This window comes from Zalophus californianus, chromosome 9, assembly GCF_009762305.2.
Source record: "Zalophus californianus isolate mZalCal1 chromosome 9, mZalCal1.pri.v2, whole genome shotgun sequence".
NCBI lineage: Eukaryota > Metazoa > Chordata > Mammalia > Carnivora > Otariidae > Zalophus > Zalophus californianus.
In genome coordinates, this window is record NC_045603.1 from 87,161,617 (window position 1) to 87,182,527 (window position 20,911).

Genomic DNA, 20,911 nt, shown 5'->3' on the forward strand with positions numbered 1-20,911 from the left:
ACCTGGAATCTTATTAAATGCAGATACTGATTTGGTAGATTTTGGGGTAGAACCTGAGATATCGTATTTTTAACAAGCACCTACTTGTTGAGACTACTGCTACAACAGTGTAAGTAGCAAGACTCTAAAAGATCTTTTACCATTATTACCCAAATAAGACTGATCGGACTATGTAAGGAAGTGTTTCCCACTGCAAAATGATAAACCAAACCATACACAAAAACACACAGACACACACGCACACCCTGTGACAACAGATAATCCCTAAGTTTCAAAAAAAACACGCTGGAAATTCAAATGCAATATTCAGAGAAGGACATGAGACATTTTCAACATAACAACATTCCCTTTACCCTCTTTTCCATGGGCCCTTTGCCTCTTAAGAAACTACCCAGCACACCAGACTTTTTAACCCCAACATCTAAAGTACATAGATTTTATGAAAATGATTTCCTCTGAGAATTCAAAGGCCAACTCACTATAAGAACAGAATCTTCTTTGAGAACTCAAATACTATCAAGCAAAACATCTGTGTGGTGGCTATGACCACAGCTGACCGGGTTGCCAACACTGAAAAGTAAAGAGCAGCCTGCCAAATGACAAGATAACAGGAAAAGAGGAAGCAATACATGGATGCTATATTATCATGATGGAGGACAAGACCATGGTCTTCATGTAACAGAGTAAGTTCACTGATATGGTTTCAGATTCTACATTGCAAACACTGTAAAACAAAACAAAAAACTATCCCTTGTATCAAATAGCCATACAATTAACCTTAAAAGGCTATTAAAATATCCTTCCTTTTCTAACTAAATACCTGTACGAGGCCAAGTAGTCTTCATATAGTTTAACCAAACAATTCATTGCAACAGACTGAATGCAAAAGTAGATATGAAAAACTAGCTGTTAAGCCAGACATTAAAGACATTAAATATAAAACATCACTCTTCAATTTTTTTTAACTGGAAAAGTTATTCTACACTAAGAAAATACTATTTAGGGGAGCCTGGCTGGCTCAGGCAGTAGAGCATGTGACTCCTGATCTCAGGGTCATGAGTTCAAGCCCCACATTGGGCAGGGAGCCTCCTAAAAAAAAAAAAAAAATACATATACATATTGGTTTATTCTTAATGTTTCTAAAGTTCTTGGTATTAATTTCTGCTCCTGTAATAGTGATAAATGTAACCCACATAAACAAAAGCTCTTTAATTTTTTCAATAACTTTTTTAATAGCTTTACTGAGATCTAAGTCATAGTCCTCAATATTTAAGAAAGCAAAGGGGTTTTTAAAAGCAAAATGTTTGAGAACCACTGTCCTGGAGGAAAACTTAAATGACACTCTAAAAAAAATTGGAAAGAGTATGTTTCTGAGCTGGAATATTTTTACTTTATTCTGAGTGTAATTGCTGAACCTGAAATTGAATCCGAGGCCGAGTAGAAGGCTTATCAGGAGGCTTTTCAGTTACCTATGAGGAAATTCATTTGTATTGTGGATTTTCCTTGGTAAGATGCCAAGAATACTTTTCTTCTCCCTGCTCTTAGTTTCTAGTTACTGAAATGTCTAACTTTATTTTTAAGATTTTATTTATTTGACAGAGAGAGAGAGAGCATGAGCAGGGGGAGCGGCAGGCAGAGGGAGAGGGAGAAACAGGCTCTATCCCAGAACCCTGGGATCATGACCTGAGCCAAAGGCAGATGGCTTAACCAAATGAGCCACCCAGGTGCCCCTGAAATGTCTCATTTTAAGGAGGGTTGAGAACAGGGGCCTGAAGGTATATGGGTGTATAATTTGAATTCAAGTATAATTTACTCTTGTCACTCAAAACACTTAAAATATCAGAATTTCCTATAAATATGTCACTGATTAGCAAAGTTGCAGATCTGTACTGCAGATCTAATTTAGGCCTCCACACGTCCATTTACATAAAATTAGATCTGCAAATCACATCCTTATGCCTTACCTAGTAAACACCTTCTAAGAAGACTCACAGTTACTTGCTCCATGCTCTCCCCTCCTAGGGAGCTAGTAACAAATTAAAGGGCTGACATAAAACAATACTAAGAGTTTTACTGCTTAAGTTTGAGGTTCTAGTCACTTTTGCATTTGTGATATAAACACAATTAAGATCATTAAGTGGGGCATCTGGGTGGCTCAGTTGTTAAGCATCTGCCTTCGGCTCAGGTCATGATCCTGGGGTCCTAGGATCGAGCCCCGCATCGGGCTCTCTGCTCAGCAGGAAGCCTGCTTCTCCCTCTCTCACTTCCCCTGCTTGTGTTCCCTCTCTCGCTCTCTGTCAAAACAAATAATAAAATCTTAAAAAAAAAAAAAATCATTAAGTAATGGTATTTTTCAAACAAAACTTCCCTACTAGTAATCCCCTTTCATAGCTCTTCATCAGTAGAACTAAATAGTATATGGAGACTGAAAGACAAGCTGCCCATATCTGCAAGTCAAATTTTCAAGACTAAGCAGCCAAAATAGAACAAGGTGGGGCACTTGGTGGCTCAGTCAGTTGAGTATCTACCTTAAGCTCAGGTCATGATCCCAGGGTCCTGTGATCCAGCCCCAAGTTGGCCCCCCACTTCTCCCTCTCCTCCCTTCTCGCTATCTCTGCCTCTCTCTCAAATAAGAAAAATCTTAAAAAAAAAAAGGGGGGGGGGGACCTGGGTGGCTCAGTTAATTGGGTTAAGCTCAGGTCATGATCCCAGGGACCTGGGATCCAGTCCTACATCGGGCTCTTGCTCAGTGGGGAGCCTGCTTCTCCCTCTGCCTGCTGCTCCCCCTGCTTGTGCATGCTCACTCCAGACAAATAAATAAATAAATAAAATCTTAAAAAAAAAAAAGCTGAAAATCTCTGGTGAGACTGACAAAAAAAAGAATTTAAAAAATAGAATAAGGAAATTTTGTTTGAATACTAAAACTGACATAAACATGTAACATTGATTTACAAAACCTACTTCGAATTTAAATTCACTTAAGTTTTACTGTTCTGACTTTATAAATTAATGTAAAATTTTTGACCTTATAAAAAATAAATACTAATAAAATATTTTAATATGTCTTAGGCATTGGGGTTCCACACAAAAATTCATTTGGGGGAAAAATGTCATCCACTACTCAGTCTGTAAATTGTTTTTACATTGTTTATTTTCTCAGCAATAGTCCTCAAAACTGTCAAACTACAAGTTATGAAATGGATAGTACTTTTATATTAAAAAGTTAGAAACAACAACAACAAAACAGAAAACATGGAGCTGGGACGCCTGGGTGGCTCAGTCAGTTAAGCGTCTGCCTTCAGCTCAGGTCATGATCCCAGGGTCCTGGGATCGAGTCCTGCATCGGGCTCCCTGCTCGGCGGGGAGACTGCTTCTCCCTCTGCCTCTGCCTCTCTCTCTGTCTCTCATGAATAAATAAATAAAATCTTTAGGAAAAAAAAAAAGAAAACATGGAGCTGTATCATATACAGAGTAAGTGACAGAGAGGATAAAAAGTGCCATAAACTTAAAGAATTTAGTAGGAAGGGGCACCTGACTGGCTCACTCAGTGGAACATGCAACTCTTGATCTGGGGATTGTGAATTCAAGCTCCACATTGGGTGTAGAGATTACTTAAAAATAAAATCTAAAAAAAAGAATATAGTAGGAAAACAAGATGATCAAGGCATCTAACCACTTCCTTCAGGATCTCGAAGTTATTGATTGAGGTTCCACAAAAGAACCTTCCTAATCTCTAAAGAATCAAGGCTGTTTTATTTTTGTTCTTCAATGAAAACCATATAATCTTTAGAAAGTCTCAGGTTCATAAGCTTCTATCTGACTTACTATAAAACAAATATTCTATAATTCTTATTTTAAAAGAATGAACATGGTCCTCCATATGGACTGAAGAAAGTGACATGAGATAAATGGAAATAAAAATTCTACTGATTTATAAAGTTACATTTAAAAGGGTCAGAGCAAACATTATAAATTTAGCTTAATGCTAACTGGTAATAGCTTTACATAAAAATATGTAAACTATACATAGTTTTCAAGGTATTTATCAAATTGTAGGTAAACAGCATTATATCCATATTAGATGCCTAATCTAATCACAGAACGAGGTAAGTTGTTATTTGGCTAACAGGTGATGTTCCTGTCATCTACAAAATTGCTACTCACTACTAGAATGATTACTCTATGTCTCTCCCATGCTTATAATCAAAATTAAAGGCTAAAATTCAAGAGTGCCAAGCATTTAAGACAAGCCTGTATTCTTGACAAGTGTGAAGTTGTATTCCTGATATTATATGAATATACAACTCTAAGAGTGAAATTCTACTATTTCTCACCTCCGTTTGTTGGAATGGACTATAATTTTATGCCCTGCTCTTTATTCTAGGCATTGAAAATGGGATTGCAAGTCAAAACTAAACCAGTTAAAAGAAACAGGCACTTCAAGAATATTACCAACTGCCTGCCTGTTACATTTTATGACTTTCTCCTAAGAAAAAAAAAAGATCATATAACCTACTGAATCAAAATTTGCATCACAAAAGGTGCTCTATTTAAATCTGTACTCCTATTCTTTATCATAACAGCTAAAACTTACTGAGTTTATTTCCCAAAGATGGCCACACCATATACACTTTCCCATATCCTTTTCTTACAATATGGCATCAAAGTGCTGGGGGGGTCATTATTACCTCCTCTTGAATGTGAACAAGCCAGAGACTACTGCAAAAGTGATACTGCAAGACTTACAAGGCGAGGTCATAAAAGGCAATACTACAGCTTCAGCCTGACTCACTCTTGGGACACACGGCTTGGGAGACCAGAACTACCACATAAAGAAATCTGGCTCCCTTAAAGCCACCATGCTCAAGATAACTCATGAAAAAAGTACACAGAGCTAGAGAGAGATGCCAGGGAGTCCCAGCTGTTTCAGTCTTCTCAGCCCAGGCACTACACATGTGACAGATAGGTGAGTGGGTAGGTGAGTGGGTAAGTAAGTTTTCTGGTGATTACAGTTCCCAGCCTTTATGCTGTTCTAAACTGACACCAACTAGAGCAGGAATGATCTAACCCTACCCAGCCCGGCTCAGATCTTAGATTTGTAAGCGAAGTAATTGTTTTAAATCATTAAATGTTGGAGTTGGTTGTCATGGAGCCATAGTAATTGGAAGAATGCTTGACATGTATTAACTCATTTAATGTTTACAACAACCACATGAGATAGGTACATCAGTATCCTCATCTTAACAGATAAGAGACTTGAGACACAGAAATTATGTGACTTGCCCAAAGTCACACAAATACAAAACACCAATGCCAAACAACTCAGCTGCTACATTTATACAAAGGAAAAATATGGGCAAACCACAGATTTGAGAAATACTGAAATGCAGCCCATAGCACATGTCAAAATAAGTTTCACTTGGTGTGCTCATCATACAAAAAGTTGTTTCTTTGCTTTTGTACATCTATAACACACACAACACAAAAGATATTTAACACTACATATAATTTGATTCTTTGAGGCATACAGTTTTGCTAACAAGATAAACTATTAAATTTGATTCCTGGGGCGCCTGGGTGGCTCAGTCGGTGGCTCAGTTGGTTAAACGCCCCACTCTTGATTTTGGCTCAGGTCATGATCTCAGGGTTATGAGATCGAGCCCTACATCTGCCTCTGAGCTGGGCAGGGAGCCTGCTTAAGATTCTCTCCCTCTGCCCCTCCTCTCTCTCTTAAAACAAAAAAAAGGAAAAAAAAAAAAGGGAGTGCCTGGGTGGCTCAGTCTTTGAGCATCTGCCTTCGGCTCAGGTCATGATCCCAGGGTCCTGGGATCAAGCCCCGCATCAGGCTCCCTGCTCAGTGGGAAGCCTGCTTCTCCCTCTCCCACTCCCCCTGCTTGTGTTCCCTCTCTCGCTGTGTCTCTGTCAAATAAATAAATAAAATATTAAAAAAAAAAAGATTCCTACAAGCCAATTAGCTTCATAAAAAAATTAATTCAAAGTCATAGAAAGCAACACTATCCTCAGATAGAACTTGTCCCAAATTCAGAACCTAGGCCACTAAAACAGATAGGAACCTAACAGTGCCAACATAAAATTCAACTCCAAATATTCATTTGTCTAGGGACAGGGGCAGTCACTTTGATCTTTCTTTACCAAGAACAAATAGTAAATTATGAAACTGGGTTTTAAATGGGATTAAGGAATTTAGATCACATCAGATTTCTGTAAGGCTGCCTCGTTTTGCCTTCCAAACTGCTATGGTGCTGAAGGCTTTTAGATCTTTAAGCTCAGAAGCAATCAGAAGAAATAAGTAAAGGGACTCCTCGGTGGCTCAGTCAGTTAAGCATCTGCCTTCAGCTCAGGTCATGATCCGAGGGTCCTTGCTCAGCAGGGAGCCTGCTTCTCCCTCTGCCTGCAGGCTCCCCCTGCCTCTGCGCACGTGCTCTCTCTCACAAATAAATAAATAAAATCTTTAAAAAAAAAAAGTAAAAAAGAAAAAAGAAGTAAAGACAAGTGCTTGTTTTATTACATGTGTTATATATGCTCAAGTCACATTTCCTTAAGGCCCTCCCTACTCACCCAAGGTGGAAAGAATTCTGCTCCTTCTGATCTACTTGATTTGTACTATGAATCACCTAAAAGTCTCTCATTTAGAGTAAACTCCTAAGCCTAGGTAGTGTAGTGCCTTGCACACAGTAAATGCTCACATACTTTTAGTGACAAATTTAAGTAGGATTTTTAAGGCAAGTAAAATGTATGGCTTTGTCCTACTGAGATAATCATAAAAATTAATTGGAGACACACTAAAAATCATTAGCCAAAACCAAGATATTATTATTACTATTGTTACTGTAATTACAAGCTATTATCACTGTAATTTAAAAAGCTAAAATGGGTTTTTCTAATCAAGAAAAAGACTACTCTCCATCCCTACAATTATTTCTCTGAATAAAAACAAAAGATTTTTTCCCCAAGACCAAGCAGCATTCACTAAATTGGTCAAAAGGGACTTTATGCAACAATGATGAAATACAGCTTATGGAAAACAAGTAGGCTGCATTCTTATATTGCCACTGTGCACATCATTTTAAATCTGCTTCTCATTTCTAGTCTACTGCTCTTTAAGATTACTCCACCCACATTTTTCACGCAGTTTAAGACCAGATCAGCAAGCAATTACCTTCAAAAACACTGTATTACTAGAAACATTCTATTCCAATGTAATTACATTATAAGGAGTTATCTTTTACCTTTTTTTTAATCTTTTACCTTCAAAGATTTCCAGGAAAATGCCTATATGCAAAGACGGTATGTAAAAAAAACCTGCTATGAAGACTAACACCCATTTTATAAGAAACAATCACATTTACTCATTTTTTTTAAGTTAGTGTTAAATCATAAAAATGATTTTATCAGATGATTTCTGTACACACATTTCTGCCAAAAATGCTTACAGGAGTCCTCAACACCTCAAAAGACATATTCAAATGACTGCCAACATGAACGTAAAGCACTAAAAAATCTGCTGATTCATCCACTCTCGGTACTTTAACAAATATTTATAAAAAGTAATGACAAAAATTTTATAATTTAGCAATGATATAGTAAATGTATTTACTGAGAAATACAAATACCCTTCTACAGTCTCTATATTTTCTCTAATTAGTAACACTTCATCTTTCTAGAAATTTGAAATATAAATGGAAACCAGAAAGCAAGACGGACTTCGAAAAGCATTAAACTTAAATAAAATGCCAATAAAGACTCTCTATTCCCATAAAGACTGAATAATTACAACACTTAAAAACCACCTTTTATACTTCATAGTCTTAAAAGGGATCTAGGCTATGTATATTATAATTACCAATGAAAATGAGGCCCAGAAAGGTAAATGAATTCAAGCTCCTAAGTTATTCTTTGCAAAAGAGGCAGTTGAAATTTAAACTAGCGGGGCGCCTGGGTGGCTCAGTCGTTAAGCATCTGCCTTCGGCTCGGGTCATGATCCCAGGGTGCTGGGATCGAGCCCCGCATCGGGCTCCCTGCTCCGCGGGAAGCCTGCTTCTCCCTCTCCCACTCCCCCTGCTTGTGTTCCCTCTCTCGCTGTGTCTCTGTCAAATAAATAAATAAAATCTTTAAAAAAAAAAAAGAAAATTAAACTAGCCACTGACTTAATAGTATATTAATTAAACTTTCCCAGTCAAGGTTGGTTACAAGAGTTGTCTAGGCAGTATAGTAGCTAAGAGCACATCCGGAGCCAGGACTGCCCGCATTCTCAAGGAGCAGTGTCAGTTTGGGCAAGTTCTAATGTCTGCACTTCCTTGCCTCATTAGTTTGTGAGGACGCAAAGAACTGAACTTCATAAAATCCTTCCAAGCTCAAGAATCTCAGATTCATAAGCAAAGTACAGAATAGTTTTCTCCTAAAATAATATCTAAATTTATTTTTTTGTTGGGAAACAAAGTATTAGTTGGGGAAGTCTGCTTTTTTTAATTTTTCAAATATCACAACTTTTTTCAAATACTGTTTCCACATATGCTGTTAAAAAGAATTGGGAGAAGGGGTGCCTGGTGGCTCAGTCACAAGAGCATGAGGACTCTTGATCTTGGGGTTGTGAGTTTGAGCGCCACATTGAGAGATTACTTAAATAAGTAAACCAACTTTAAAAAAAAGAACGGGGGAAGATATAAGGCACAGAACGGTTCTCCTTCCTGTTTCATACAGTTATGATAGTGAGAAAGAAGAAATATGTATCAGATACATCCACATTCAGTTGAATTCAACCAATTATTGAGTTCTGAATATAGGCAGTGCAAATAGGTTAAGTATAGCTGGTAGGTAATGTAAGTATAAAAATAAAGAGAACCAGATTTTAAATTCTTAAAAATGTTATAGCCTAGAAAAGACAAACACAAATGGATATTTCAATATGACACCATAAATTATGGTGATTTTTGAACCCAGAAGGACCTATGTAAAGTATCTTTGAGATCCTGGATATAGCAAACCCACGCTTCCAATATTCTGGATTATCAAAAGGATAAAATAGAGCATTTGCCAAGTCTACAACAGAATCACCAAATTTGAGCTCCAAATTATTTTATATTGTTTAAAACCCTCACTTTTATGAAGAAGAATCAATCTGAAGTTCAGAGAAATGATTTGCAAGCAGTCTCTAGTAAAGCCAGTACTATAATATCAATTACTCTCAAACAGTTTTCTTTCCACATCTATCTGCATAAGAAATGGAAGTATAAATGACTCTATGAATTAAATATAGCCCTAGGCCCTTTACATATTCCATCTCATTTAATCACAACACTAAGATATTCTATTTTACGGGCAGAGAAACAACTTCTGAGAAGTTAAATTATAATTCCTTCTAGGTTAAGGTTAACTTTTCCTTGAGTTATTTTAGTGATGGATGTGTCTGGAAAAATAAGCAAGCTATTGTTCCAATGAAATCCTCAAGAAAAAAACATTTTACTCAGAAATAGTAACATAATATTTTTCTTATAAGCCACTCAGGAAATTAGTTTTTCTTTCCTTTGATTTAGTTTCCCAAGCATGATTTTTTTCCCCAACTTGTACCCTAGTTCAAATCTCTTCATTTCACACCTGTAACTATTCCTACCACTTCCTAATTGGTCTCCCAACTCCCAAAATTTCCTCTCTACTTTTGCCACATTCTCCTGTAACAAAGAATTTTCATCCTTCATCCAAAATACACTTAAGAATACCTAAGGGGTGGTATTCTTAATACCTGGATGGCTCAGTCGGTAGAGCATGCAACTCTTGATCTTGGGGTTGTAAATTTGAGCCCCACATCGGGTGGAGAGATTACTTAAAAATAAAATCTTTTTTTGAAGATTTTATTTATTTATTTGACAGAGAGAGACACAGCGAGAGAGGGAACACAAGCAGGGGGAGTGGGAGAGGGAGAAGCAGGCTTCCCGCCAAGCAAGGAGCCCGATGCGGGGCTCAATCCCAGGACCCTGGGATCATGACCTGAGCCAAACGCAGCCGCTTAACGACTGAGCCACCCAGGCGCCCAAAAATAAAATCTTAAAAAAAAAAAAAAAGTACCTAAAATAAGCATCAGGCACTGTACCAGGTGCTCTGGATAGAACCATGATCAGAAGAGACATGATCCTGTTCTCAGGGAGCATAAACTCTAGCAGGAGAGATAAACAGTAAATAATACTCAAACTGTAACAAGGGCATTGAAGAACTTGGGAGTGCTAGCATTGTGTCTAACAAAGAAATCAGGGATAGTCGGCCTGTGAAAATGTTTGAGATAAAACCTGAATGTGATTAGGAGTTACAAAGAGAAGTTGGAGAGAGGCAAAAAAAAAAAAAAACTGACGCACAGACCTACACTGACAAAAATGCCAACATCTGTTATTGGCATGAAAAATCCCACTTTAGCCATTCTTATTTCTCAGTTCCAATGTGAATCCTCTGACCTAGGCAGGAAGTCTCCTGAATATGGTGGGCTCTATTCTTCCTGTTTCATTTAGGCTTTCTAAAAATTTCTCCTCCCCTCACCTGGGTGGCTCAGTCCGTTACGGCTCTGCCTTCAGCTCAGGTCATGATCCCAGGGTCCCACTCCCTGCTCAGTGGGGGAGGGGGGTCTGCTTCTCTCTCTCTCTCCCTCTGCCCCTCCTCCCTGTTTGTGTTCTCTCTCTCTCCCAAATAAATAAATCTTTTTAAAAATTTTCTCATCACTCACCTAACCCTAAACTCCAACCCCCTCCCCACCAAAACTTTAACCATTGACTACAATACTTGCCAGTTTTTATTTTTTAAAGATTTTGTTTATTTGACAGAGAGAGACACAGCGAGAGAGGGAACACAAGCAGGGGGAGTGGGAGAGGGAGAAGCAGGCTCTCCGCCGAGCGGGGAGCCCGACGTGGGACTCGATCCCAGGACCCTGGGACCATGACCTGAACCGAAGGCAGACGCTTAACGACTGAGCCACCCAGGTGCCCCAATTTTTATTTTAATGTACTGTGTCACAAACACTTTACAGAAAAACTAAAGAACGGTGGAATCATCTTTTTACTCTTCTCATTAAAAACTAGCTATCTGGGGGCACCTGGCTGGCTTAGTCTGTAAAGAGCATGTGACTCTTAATCTTGGGGTAGTGAGTTCAAGCCCCACATTGGGCATGGAGCCTACTTTAAAAAAATAAAAACTGGGGAGGAACCATCACATTTCTTAATACGAGACAGGGCACCATGCTAACCATCAAAGTAAATGCTCAAAATGTGTTTTTTTAAACATCCATACATCCCTCTCATCTCCTCAGATGCCCAAAATTGTCCACATTTAGTTCCAAGGTCAATATAACCATGATTTTTCACAAATGCAAACTACCCATCATAAAAATGAATTCAACATGTGATTAGATCACTGTAAATCCATTAATATTACTAGAGAATATACTCCAAAGATTTTTACTAATAGAACAGTAGCTTCACTTACATATTAAAAACTATTATATGACCTTTTAGGTCAACCATTGAGTATGTGTGTGTGTGTGTGTGTGTGTATGTATGTTAAAAAACCATTAAAATGTAGATTTTGCAATGAAGTATTTGGCCTGGCATATCCTTTTGCAAGTTTCTGCAGCACTCATTTACAGATACTTGCCACACATTTAACAGTTGGCCTAGTACATTCTGGCGTTCAGATCTGATATTGCTTCATAACAACAATAGATAATTACTAACTATTTCTAGTTCATTTGTACAGTCTGTCTGCCCACCCATGAAGTCAGGGGCTTTGTTTTACTCACTGCTCTTTACCCTGCACCTAGACTACTACCTGGCACAAAACAAAGGGGTTCTATGTACGCAGTAAACATTTAAAATACACTGTGTGCTGCTGGGACGTCTGGGAGACTCAGTCGGTTAAGCATCTGTCTCTGGTTCAGGTCATGATCCCAGGGTCCTGGGATCAAGTCCCACATCAGTCCCAAATCAGTCCCGCCATCAGGCTCCTTGCTGGGTGGGGAGCCTGCTTCACCCTCGGCCTGCCACTCCCCCTGCTTGTGCCCTCTCTCTCTCTGACAAATAAATAAATAAAATCTTTAATCAAATAAAACAGATTGTGTGCCAAATACTCTACATATAATCCCCATAACAATCTTACAGGATAGTTAACTATTACTGACCCCTTTACAGATGAGAAACCTGAATAGTAAGATGGTAAGTAATTTAAATAACTGTCCCATAGTCACCCAGTTTAAGTGAGAGCCAGAATTCAAACCACACATTCTGACTCAAATCAGTCTTAAAACAACTGCTCTCCCTACAATTTCTCCCTCCTTAACTTCAAAATTTCCACTTAACTTTGATAAAATGTTATGCATTTTTATACAGTAAATGCTTCTTAACAATGATTTAGGAGGGGCACCTGGGTGGCTCAGTCAGTTAAGCATCTGCCTTCTGCCTTCAGCTCAGGTCATGATCCCGGGGTCCTGGGATTGAGCCTGGCATTGGGCTCCCTGCTCGGTGGAGAGCCTGCTTCTCCCTCTCCCTCTGCTGCTCCCCTGCTTGTGCTGTCTCTCACTCTCTCACTCGCTGTCAAATAAATAAATAATATCTTTTAAAAAACAAACAATGATTTAGGAAAAAAACCCTGTGGTGATTATCCATTTCAGATTTTTCATACCCAAACTCATTTATAAAAATATGTATACAGAAATTCACAATTTCAGAATTGTTCCAACATTTTTTAATAGACTTGTCCACAACCATTTAATAAATATTTATTATGCACCTCTGGATCTCCTCTAAATTGGTAAATTGTTTCTGTTTTGTTCTAAGACTTTACTTATTTGAGGGAGGGCACATGCATGTGAGCAGGGGGAGGGACAGAGGCAAGAGAAAAAGAATCTCAAGCAGACTCCATGCTCAGAGCCCCACATATGGCTGGATCCCACAACCCTGAGATCATGATCTGGGCGGAAACCAGCAGTCAAGAGTAGGACACTTACCGAATGAGCCACCCAGGCGCCCCATGTTTTGTTTTGTTTTTTTATGTAAACTCTATTCTCAACATGGGGCTTGAACTCATGAGCCCGAGATCGAGTCATAAGCTCTACCAACTGAGCCAGCCAGGCGCCCCTAAATAGGTAGTTCTTAACTTAGACCAAACTCTTGAAAATCTGATAGTTGTTGACATCTTCTCAGAGAAATCACATGAAATTTTGCATAGGATCTCACGGGCTTTATTGGAGTACACGGACCCAATAACTTTAAACTTACCAATACCAAATACAATGATCCAACCAAAGGCACTAATTCCTGGCCCCCAGTTTACAGCCTCCTTTATTTATATAAATGCTACTGTCGGTGTTTCAATTTAATTCTAATAATTAATTAAGTACTCACATATCCAAGGTACTGTGTTTAGATCTAAATGAGCTAAACTGTCCCTGCTCTCAAAAATACCACTGTACAACAAAAAGGATGAAGCAAGCATTCAAATAACATGGATTCTTCAGAGAAATTCATAGGACTCGAATAGAAATTCATTTGGACTTTAGAATACCTTCATGGTAAAACCTAACTCTTTTTCACAGTTAAGGAACTAAGGCTCAAAGATTTAACTTAAAATCATAATACAGGCAGCAATACAAAGATCTGAATTCAGATTGACTCAGATTACATGCTCTGTATACAGATGTAGAGATATTCTACATCCCACCACCTACAGAAAAGAGCCATAAGCAGGGAGGAAAAGAACAAAAATACATCTATGGGAATTAAAAGGAAAAAGAAATTAAAGCCAGGATTTACTGTGGCATTCTGACAGGCTTTGAAAGGTGGCCTTAGTGAACGAAATCTGAAGAAATTATTGTCTAACAGGGTATGAATGAAAAGAAAAACAGGAAAAACTCATCCGCTTAATGAAAACATTGGAAGAATAGGGGCGCCTGGGTGGCTCAGTCGTTAAGCGTCTGCCTTCGGCTCGGGTCATGATCCCAGGGTCCTGGGATCGAGCCCCACATTGGGCTCCCTGCTCCGCAGGAAGCCTGCTTCTCCCTCTCCCACTCCCCCTGCTTGTGTTCCTGCTCTTGCTATGTCTATCTCTGTCAAATAAATAAATAAAAATCTTAAAAAAAAAAAACCATAGGAATTAAAAAAAAAGCAAATATTTTAGGTCATAAAAAGACTTTGCGGCTTCTTCCTTGCTCTCTCAAATCACTTGCTCTAAGGGGCAATAGCTGCTATGTTATGAGGACACACAAACAAACATTGACTTGGTGAGAAACTGAAGTATCCTGCCAAGAGCTACAATAAGTAAACCATTTTGGAAACACATTTCTAGCCCCAGTCAAGTCTTCAGATGACTGCAGTGCTAGCTAACTTTTTCACTGCAACCTCATGAAACCCTGAGCCAGAACCACCCAGCTAAGCCTATCCACTCCTGACTTTCAGAATTAACAAATGTCTGTTCCTTTAAGTTGCTAAATTTGAAAGAAATTTATTACACAGCAATAAATAGCTAATACAATTGGCAAAGTGTGAAATTTGACTTTGTTTACATTAGAGTCAATGCAGTTTTGTGCTAGGAACTAGGGCAAAACCTAACCTTGGAATAAAAAGTCTCACAGTAATATGCAAGATGGATGAAGTGGGAGGCGTTTTTTCTTCCCATCTTCCACAATACCCAGTAAAGAGTTCAGCACACAGAAAATACCTGTGTTTGGTTAGCAAATCAACTTACACACAGGATTCTCTAATCGACTCAACATAGTAGTCTTAATTTTTCTTAAAGTAAAATGACCCCCTAGAATCTCTCCATAAATTCAATCCTGAAGTCTGTCAGTTTTTTCATGATTTTGTTTTGGGCACAGAGCCATGCCTTCCTTAACTGGGAGTTACAGGTCGTCAATGAAAACTGAGACCTACTAAAAGCTCTTTTCCCTCAAAAACTAATGATGTGAAGTATGGTGATTAACATAATAAAAAAAATTAAAAGCTCTTTTCCCTAAATTTAATCAAAAGGGTAGCCTAAAAGAATGATTTTAGAGACTATAGACAGCTGCTTCAGAATTGAAGAGGTTAAGTACTGAGTTTATCATGAAGTATAAGCAAAAGTTACTTTACATAGTTGTATTGCCTCAACCATACAAATCCTTAATAAATCTTGATAACTTCAGCAACCAGCCTTCTGGCATTAATAGGATTTAGAAATTTGGCCTCCGTATTAGATCTTCCAAATCATACTACTAAGAAATTGGGCAATATAAGCCTGTTTTCCCAGCATCAGAGCAATGTCAGTTACACCTCAAAGTTTGCAACTCCTAAGACTGGGTTTCCAAATTTTGATCCACAAAATGGTAAGGGCCTGTGGCCTTTCCTGATCATCAAGTTTCGTACTATATGCCTTTCCCTATCACCGCATCCTTACACATGCACTTTTCACCTGACATCTGAATTTACCCAGAAAGGCTGATAAAAGTGGCTAAAAGTGGTCTTGGCTTTTCAAAACAAGTCTTGGCTTCTATTCTAGTTGGGGCGGGGGGGGGGGGAGAATATATATGTGTGTATATATATATGTATATATATATATGTGAGACAAGCACAAAAGAAATTATCAATTCACTTATACAGAAAAGGTAAGAATACTTTCAATGTATAAACTGATTCAATAGCTAGAATTTGTAAACTAAAAAATTTTCAAAAATATTTTAAATTCTAAAATTCTATTCAAAAATTAATTAGTCTCAGAAATTAATTTTAAAAAGGTGGTAATTATTTTTTTAAAGGCAGTAATTTTTTAAAAAGTAGTTAAGCTTAAGTTTGAAGTAAAAAAAAAAAAGTAGTTTATAGTGGTCTCAAGTAGCTAAATATCCCCCTAAAGAAAATAAATTACACATCAACATTAAGGTTTTCTAACTTTACCAAAATGAACACACTAATACCCTTACTCTGGTTTGAATAACTTTCTCATGGGGAAAATAATCAATGTTTTTGTACCAAGTGTCATTTATTCATTTCATAAATTAGTCTCTTTTCACCACACAACACTTCCAATACATGTTTGTAAACTGACACCTTGGATCATGAGCTTTAATACCTAAGCCTTTATGTCTAAATGTTTCTTAAAAAGAAGCACTTATAGTTAAAATAAGACATTTCAACAAATTCTAAAGTATGTTAACTCAAAAGTATGATCTACTTTCAAAGTAAGAGAAAAACTGAATAGGCATTCTAAAAAAAAAAAAAACAGTAAATTCTAATAAAATCACTTTGATAGGAATGCCCCAAGTTTTTTAAAAGCACTTTAAAATCATGATATCCTTCCATCAGTCACAAAAATAAAAGCCTCCTACCATGAAATCAATTTATAAAATCCACACAGATTAGTGTAATCTGCAGGACAGTCCATAAGAACTATGAATCCTTTCCAAATTTAAAAGAACTCTTAAAAAAAAAAAACTTAAAGGCAACAAGGGGTCATTTAAGAATGAAGATTATTAAAATCACCATATCCAGTTTCACCCGTAAAGCTTTTTCATACAAGTGATAAATCTATTACCCTGAAACAGTAAAATGATTACAGTATTTTATAGTCTCTAATGTTTAAGAATTAAGAAAAGCAAGTGTGTTTGACTATCAAGTTTTAACCTTATTTGGACTTGTGGCACTAATATCTTACTCTGAAAGATGATGTAAAAGTTAGATATTCCAGTAAATATCTTAAAATATGCAATGAAGCCAAAACTCCACTTCCTGAAATATTACTTGACTAATAGTTCATCATCTCGTAAAGGGATGTAGCATAGATATTAACTCAAAAAAAAAAAAAAAAAGAAAAATCCTGACACAGCTTGTTATTTAGGGTGAAGTATTCTAACTCTTGTGAAGTGGAAATAGCAGGGGGCTTGAGAACCTTTGTTCAGATCCAGCTCTATCCTACTTCCATTCTAGACTTACTGTCTTGAGTAAGACACTCAACTTGCTTCATCTGTTAAATGGAAGTCAAAATTAATTCCTATATTGCACCAGAGTTCTGAGAATGGGAAAGACATTTAAACTATGCAGTGCTAAGCGTCTGTGTGCCCGCACACGCTAGGTAAATGGAAGAAACTGTGGTAGATGCTAACGTTATAAACTGATGTCAACTTTCAAATATCTACTGGTACCAATGAAGGAGGATATAATAAAATGATAAATAACATATGCTTCATTTGTGGTTCACATCAATTTTAAATTGTCTTGAAGACTCTCCTTCCTGCCATGACTATACAGTTCAGCACAATTTCTCTAGGGTTTGTACAGTCTATTTTATCCCATCCAAAATATTTTCTTCACTAGATATTAAAGTAAATGTCAAACAGAATCTAATGCTGTATTTTCATAATATTTAGAGATTTGTATTCCTTATAACATCAAACATAAACCAAAGTTTTCTTTTTATTAGTTACCAATCAGAATTCCTAGAACTTTAGAATACTTAAACTTTTAAAGCCCAGTCAATACCGATGGTTAAAAGTCTGTTCATCGAAACACTGATAGTCAAAATAAATGCTAGAAGCAGCATAAAATTCATGACGTGGTTCTCTGTGTTTAAAAAAGTACATTAAAAACCAATTAGTTAAAATACAAAGTTTCCCAAAGTGATCAGAAGTAATGATAACAAATAAAACGTACTAATGCAATAAATTTTAATGTCTCGGAAAAAATGAAGTGTATTTTTGTCAGTATCCACGTTATTTCTAACAAGCTTTAGAAAAAAGCTAATTCCTTGAGATCTCTCCAATACATGACTTTAAATATTATCATCTAAAATTATGACATTCATGCTAAAACCTTATTATATGATTATAAACCACATGCTATCATGATGTACCTTCCAGACCGTATTTTATTACGATTCCAATTCTTTGATTCCGTAAAATTATCTTAAAGGACATCAATTCATTATTCTTTTCTAATTTATACCTGTTTTAAACTTTCTCCCAGATTTGATCACACACACACACCAAAACAGAAGTTATTAAAATCACTTTGGAGAGTATCTTAATGACTACACAGGAGGAATTTTAGAAGCACTGATTAAATATAATAGACTAGTCTTTTCCTTAAGTAGTGAAAAGTGATAGTTGGGGGTCTCCTCCCTGAACAAGGAAGTTCTGTTAAATCCAGGCGAGACCAGCCATGTTGGAAAACACTTGTCAATTATAGTTCTGACAAGTGTTCGCAAACACGGTTGGATGAAGCTAACCCTGTATACCGAGGTGTGTACATCAAGGCTCTCTTAAGCTCCGCCAGAGGATCTGGGCCTACTTTGAGGTTTGTTTCTGAGTTAGAGCTGTCCATAGGTCCGTAAAGAGTGCAGAGCCGAGGGGAAAGAGGGCGGGGAAAGGAGAGTTGGGGGGGAATTGGTTTTGAGAGTTGGAAGCGGCTTTCCGCAGCGAGAGGGGCGCGGCGACCAGGAGAGATTTCCGAGTTGAGAGCCTGGGGGAGGGGCCGAAGATTCGGGGAGCCGGGGGATCTCAGCAAAAAGTCCCCTTGGCCCCCTCTGAGGGGCACACGAGTGTAAAAAGAAGAAGGGAAGGGAAAACGCTTCAGTGCACTGACCTGTCCTCCGAGTCCATGCGGCTCAGGGGTTCCCCATCCGACGACATCTCCAAGCTGCCTCGCCGGCCCCCGGAGGTCGCGCTGCTTCCGCCTCCCCCGGTCCCGTAGCCCTCGTCGCCGCCACTAGAGACGACGCTGCTGCTACTGCTGCCGCCCCCGCCGCCGCCCTGGCTGCCCCGCGGTCCCTTGGGTTCCTCCAGGCCCTCCTTGCCGTCCCCATCCCCGCTGCTGCTGCTGGCGGCGCCGGGGCTCAGCGAGCGCGTCTCGTCGCTGCTGCTCCCGCCGCTGCTGCCCACCAGGCTCTCGGCGCTACTCTCCTCCTCGCCTCCGCCGCTGCTGCTGCTCTCGTCCTCCTCCTCCTCGTCCTCGTCCTCGTCCTCGTCCTCCCCGGCCTGGCTGGCGCTCTCGGGGCTCGGCTCCGACATCGTCTCCGCCTCGCCGCCCCCCACTCCGCCGCCGCCGCCCCCACCGCCGCCGCCGTTCAGCAGCAGCGCTGCCACCGCCTCGGCCTCGGCCTCCTCCTCCTCCTCCTCCTCTTCCTCCTCCTCCTCGGGGGGCTCAGCCCGGCCCCGCGCCGCCGGGCCAGGGCTGCCGGGGGGCAGAGGGCTCAGGCGAGAGAGCTCCTCCAGGTCGGCCATGTCGGTGATAGCGGCGGCCATGGCGGCGCCTGCTCCTCCTCCTCCTCCCCGCCGCCGCCTCCCTCTCCTGACTCTAGCTCCCTCGCCCCCTCCCAAACGCCCAAAACTCCAGCGACGCCGCTGCAGAGCAGGAGGAGGGCCCGCGAGCTGCGTCAGCCTGCACACGCGCTACGGAGCCCGCGCGGGGACAGGCGCGCGACTGCGCGCACTCACGCGGAGACGGTTGCGCGCCTGCGCGGCGGCACGAGGTAGCGCCTCCCCCGGGCCGCGGATTCCGCGCCCGCGCCCGCGCCCCCACCCGTGTCCCCGCCCGGCCCCCGCCCAGACCCGCCGAGTGCTCAGAGTTTCCTTGGGGCCTGCCCACGCCTTCCCCCGCCTCGCAGCCGCCGGAACACGCAGAACGAAAGCTTGAGTGCTAGCCGGGGATTTTAACAGCCCTCCGAGTTCTCACGATAAAGTCATTCATTCCGGGGATGTTTGGGGAGTGTCCCCCCGTGTACGGGCAATGAGCCAGGAATCGAACAAGTCCCTGGTCTTCTGAGAGCTTGCAATCTACGAGGAGAGATGATTAAAATGAGTAAAAATAAATAATACAATGCAAGGTATTAAGTCCACACACGTAGCACAGAGCCACAAGTTTCAATCCAACCTTCGTTTGAATACCCCAAGAAACGGTTAAGTCAGTCTCAGAGCAAACGTGTCTTATGTTCAACATCTTCAAACTTTTTAGCTCATGAGTCCTCTAAATTCTGTACATCCTTGTACAGTTTAAAAAGACATCTACATTTCTCTCCAGCATGTTATCAATATTTTGTAATTGTCACCCTTGTAAATATAGCCAATGAACTCTACCGCAGGGATTTAATACCCACCAATATCCACTTTTTAAAATACAATTTTTTATATTTGGTCAATTTCCATCCTTCCTTTATCTTCTGGAACCCATATTTACATTCCATATCCCCTCCAGAATTTTATCCTAATAATAGATTTTATATTTGAACTGTTTTACTGATCATCTGTTATCTATCCTTGTAATAAAATGAAATAAATTGAAATTTATTTTTTTTTAAAGATTTTATTTATTTGAGAGAGAGAGAGAGCACATGAGAGGGGGGAGGGTCAGAGGGAGAAGCAGACTCCCTGCTGAGCAGGGAGACCCACGTGGGACTCGATCCCGGGACTCCAGGATCATGACCTGAGCCGAAGGCAGTTGCTCAACCAACTGAGCCACCCAGGCGCCCAATAAATTGAAATTTAAAGGTCGTCTTTGAATTTCCTGTAATCACAGGAAAACTTGAAGTCTTATTTCAATTGATCAAAACATATTTTAAATAGTTATATAAGTGGGGCCCCTGGGTGGCTCTGTCCGTCAAGCCTCCGACTCTTATTTTCTGCTCAGGTCATGATCCCAGGGTCCTCAGATTGAGCCCCAGGTAGGGCTGTGTGCTCAGCAGGGAGTATGCTTGAGATTCTTTCTCTCCCTCCCCCTCTTACCCTGCCCACCCCTGCATGCACACTCTCCCTCTCTCTGTCTCTCTCTAAAACAATAAGTCTTTGGGTGCCTGGGTGGCTCAGTTTGTTAAGCGACTGCCTTCGGCTCAGGTCATGATCCTGGAGTCCCGGGATCGAGTCCCACATCGGGCTCCCTGCTCGGCAGGGAGTCTGCTTCTC

The 20,911-nt window shown here is 39.8% G+C and overlaps 1 protein-coding gene across 1 annotated transcript in view; it reads right to left on the reverse strand.

The window, feature by feature from the left end:
* Nucleotides 1-19,387, reverse strand: part of AEBP2 (AE binding protein 2) — a 67,727-nt gene extending 48,340 nt beyond the window's left edge. The window contains exon 1 of the mRNA XM_027593266.2: nt 18,600-19,387. Within this exon, the coding sequence (XP_027449067.1) occupies nt 18,600-19,258 (659 nt within the window). The 5' untranslated portion in view covers nt 19,259-19,387. The remainder of the gene's footprint in view (nt 1-18,599) is intronic.
* Between the last annotated feature and the right edge of the window lie 1,524 nt (nt 19,388-20,911).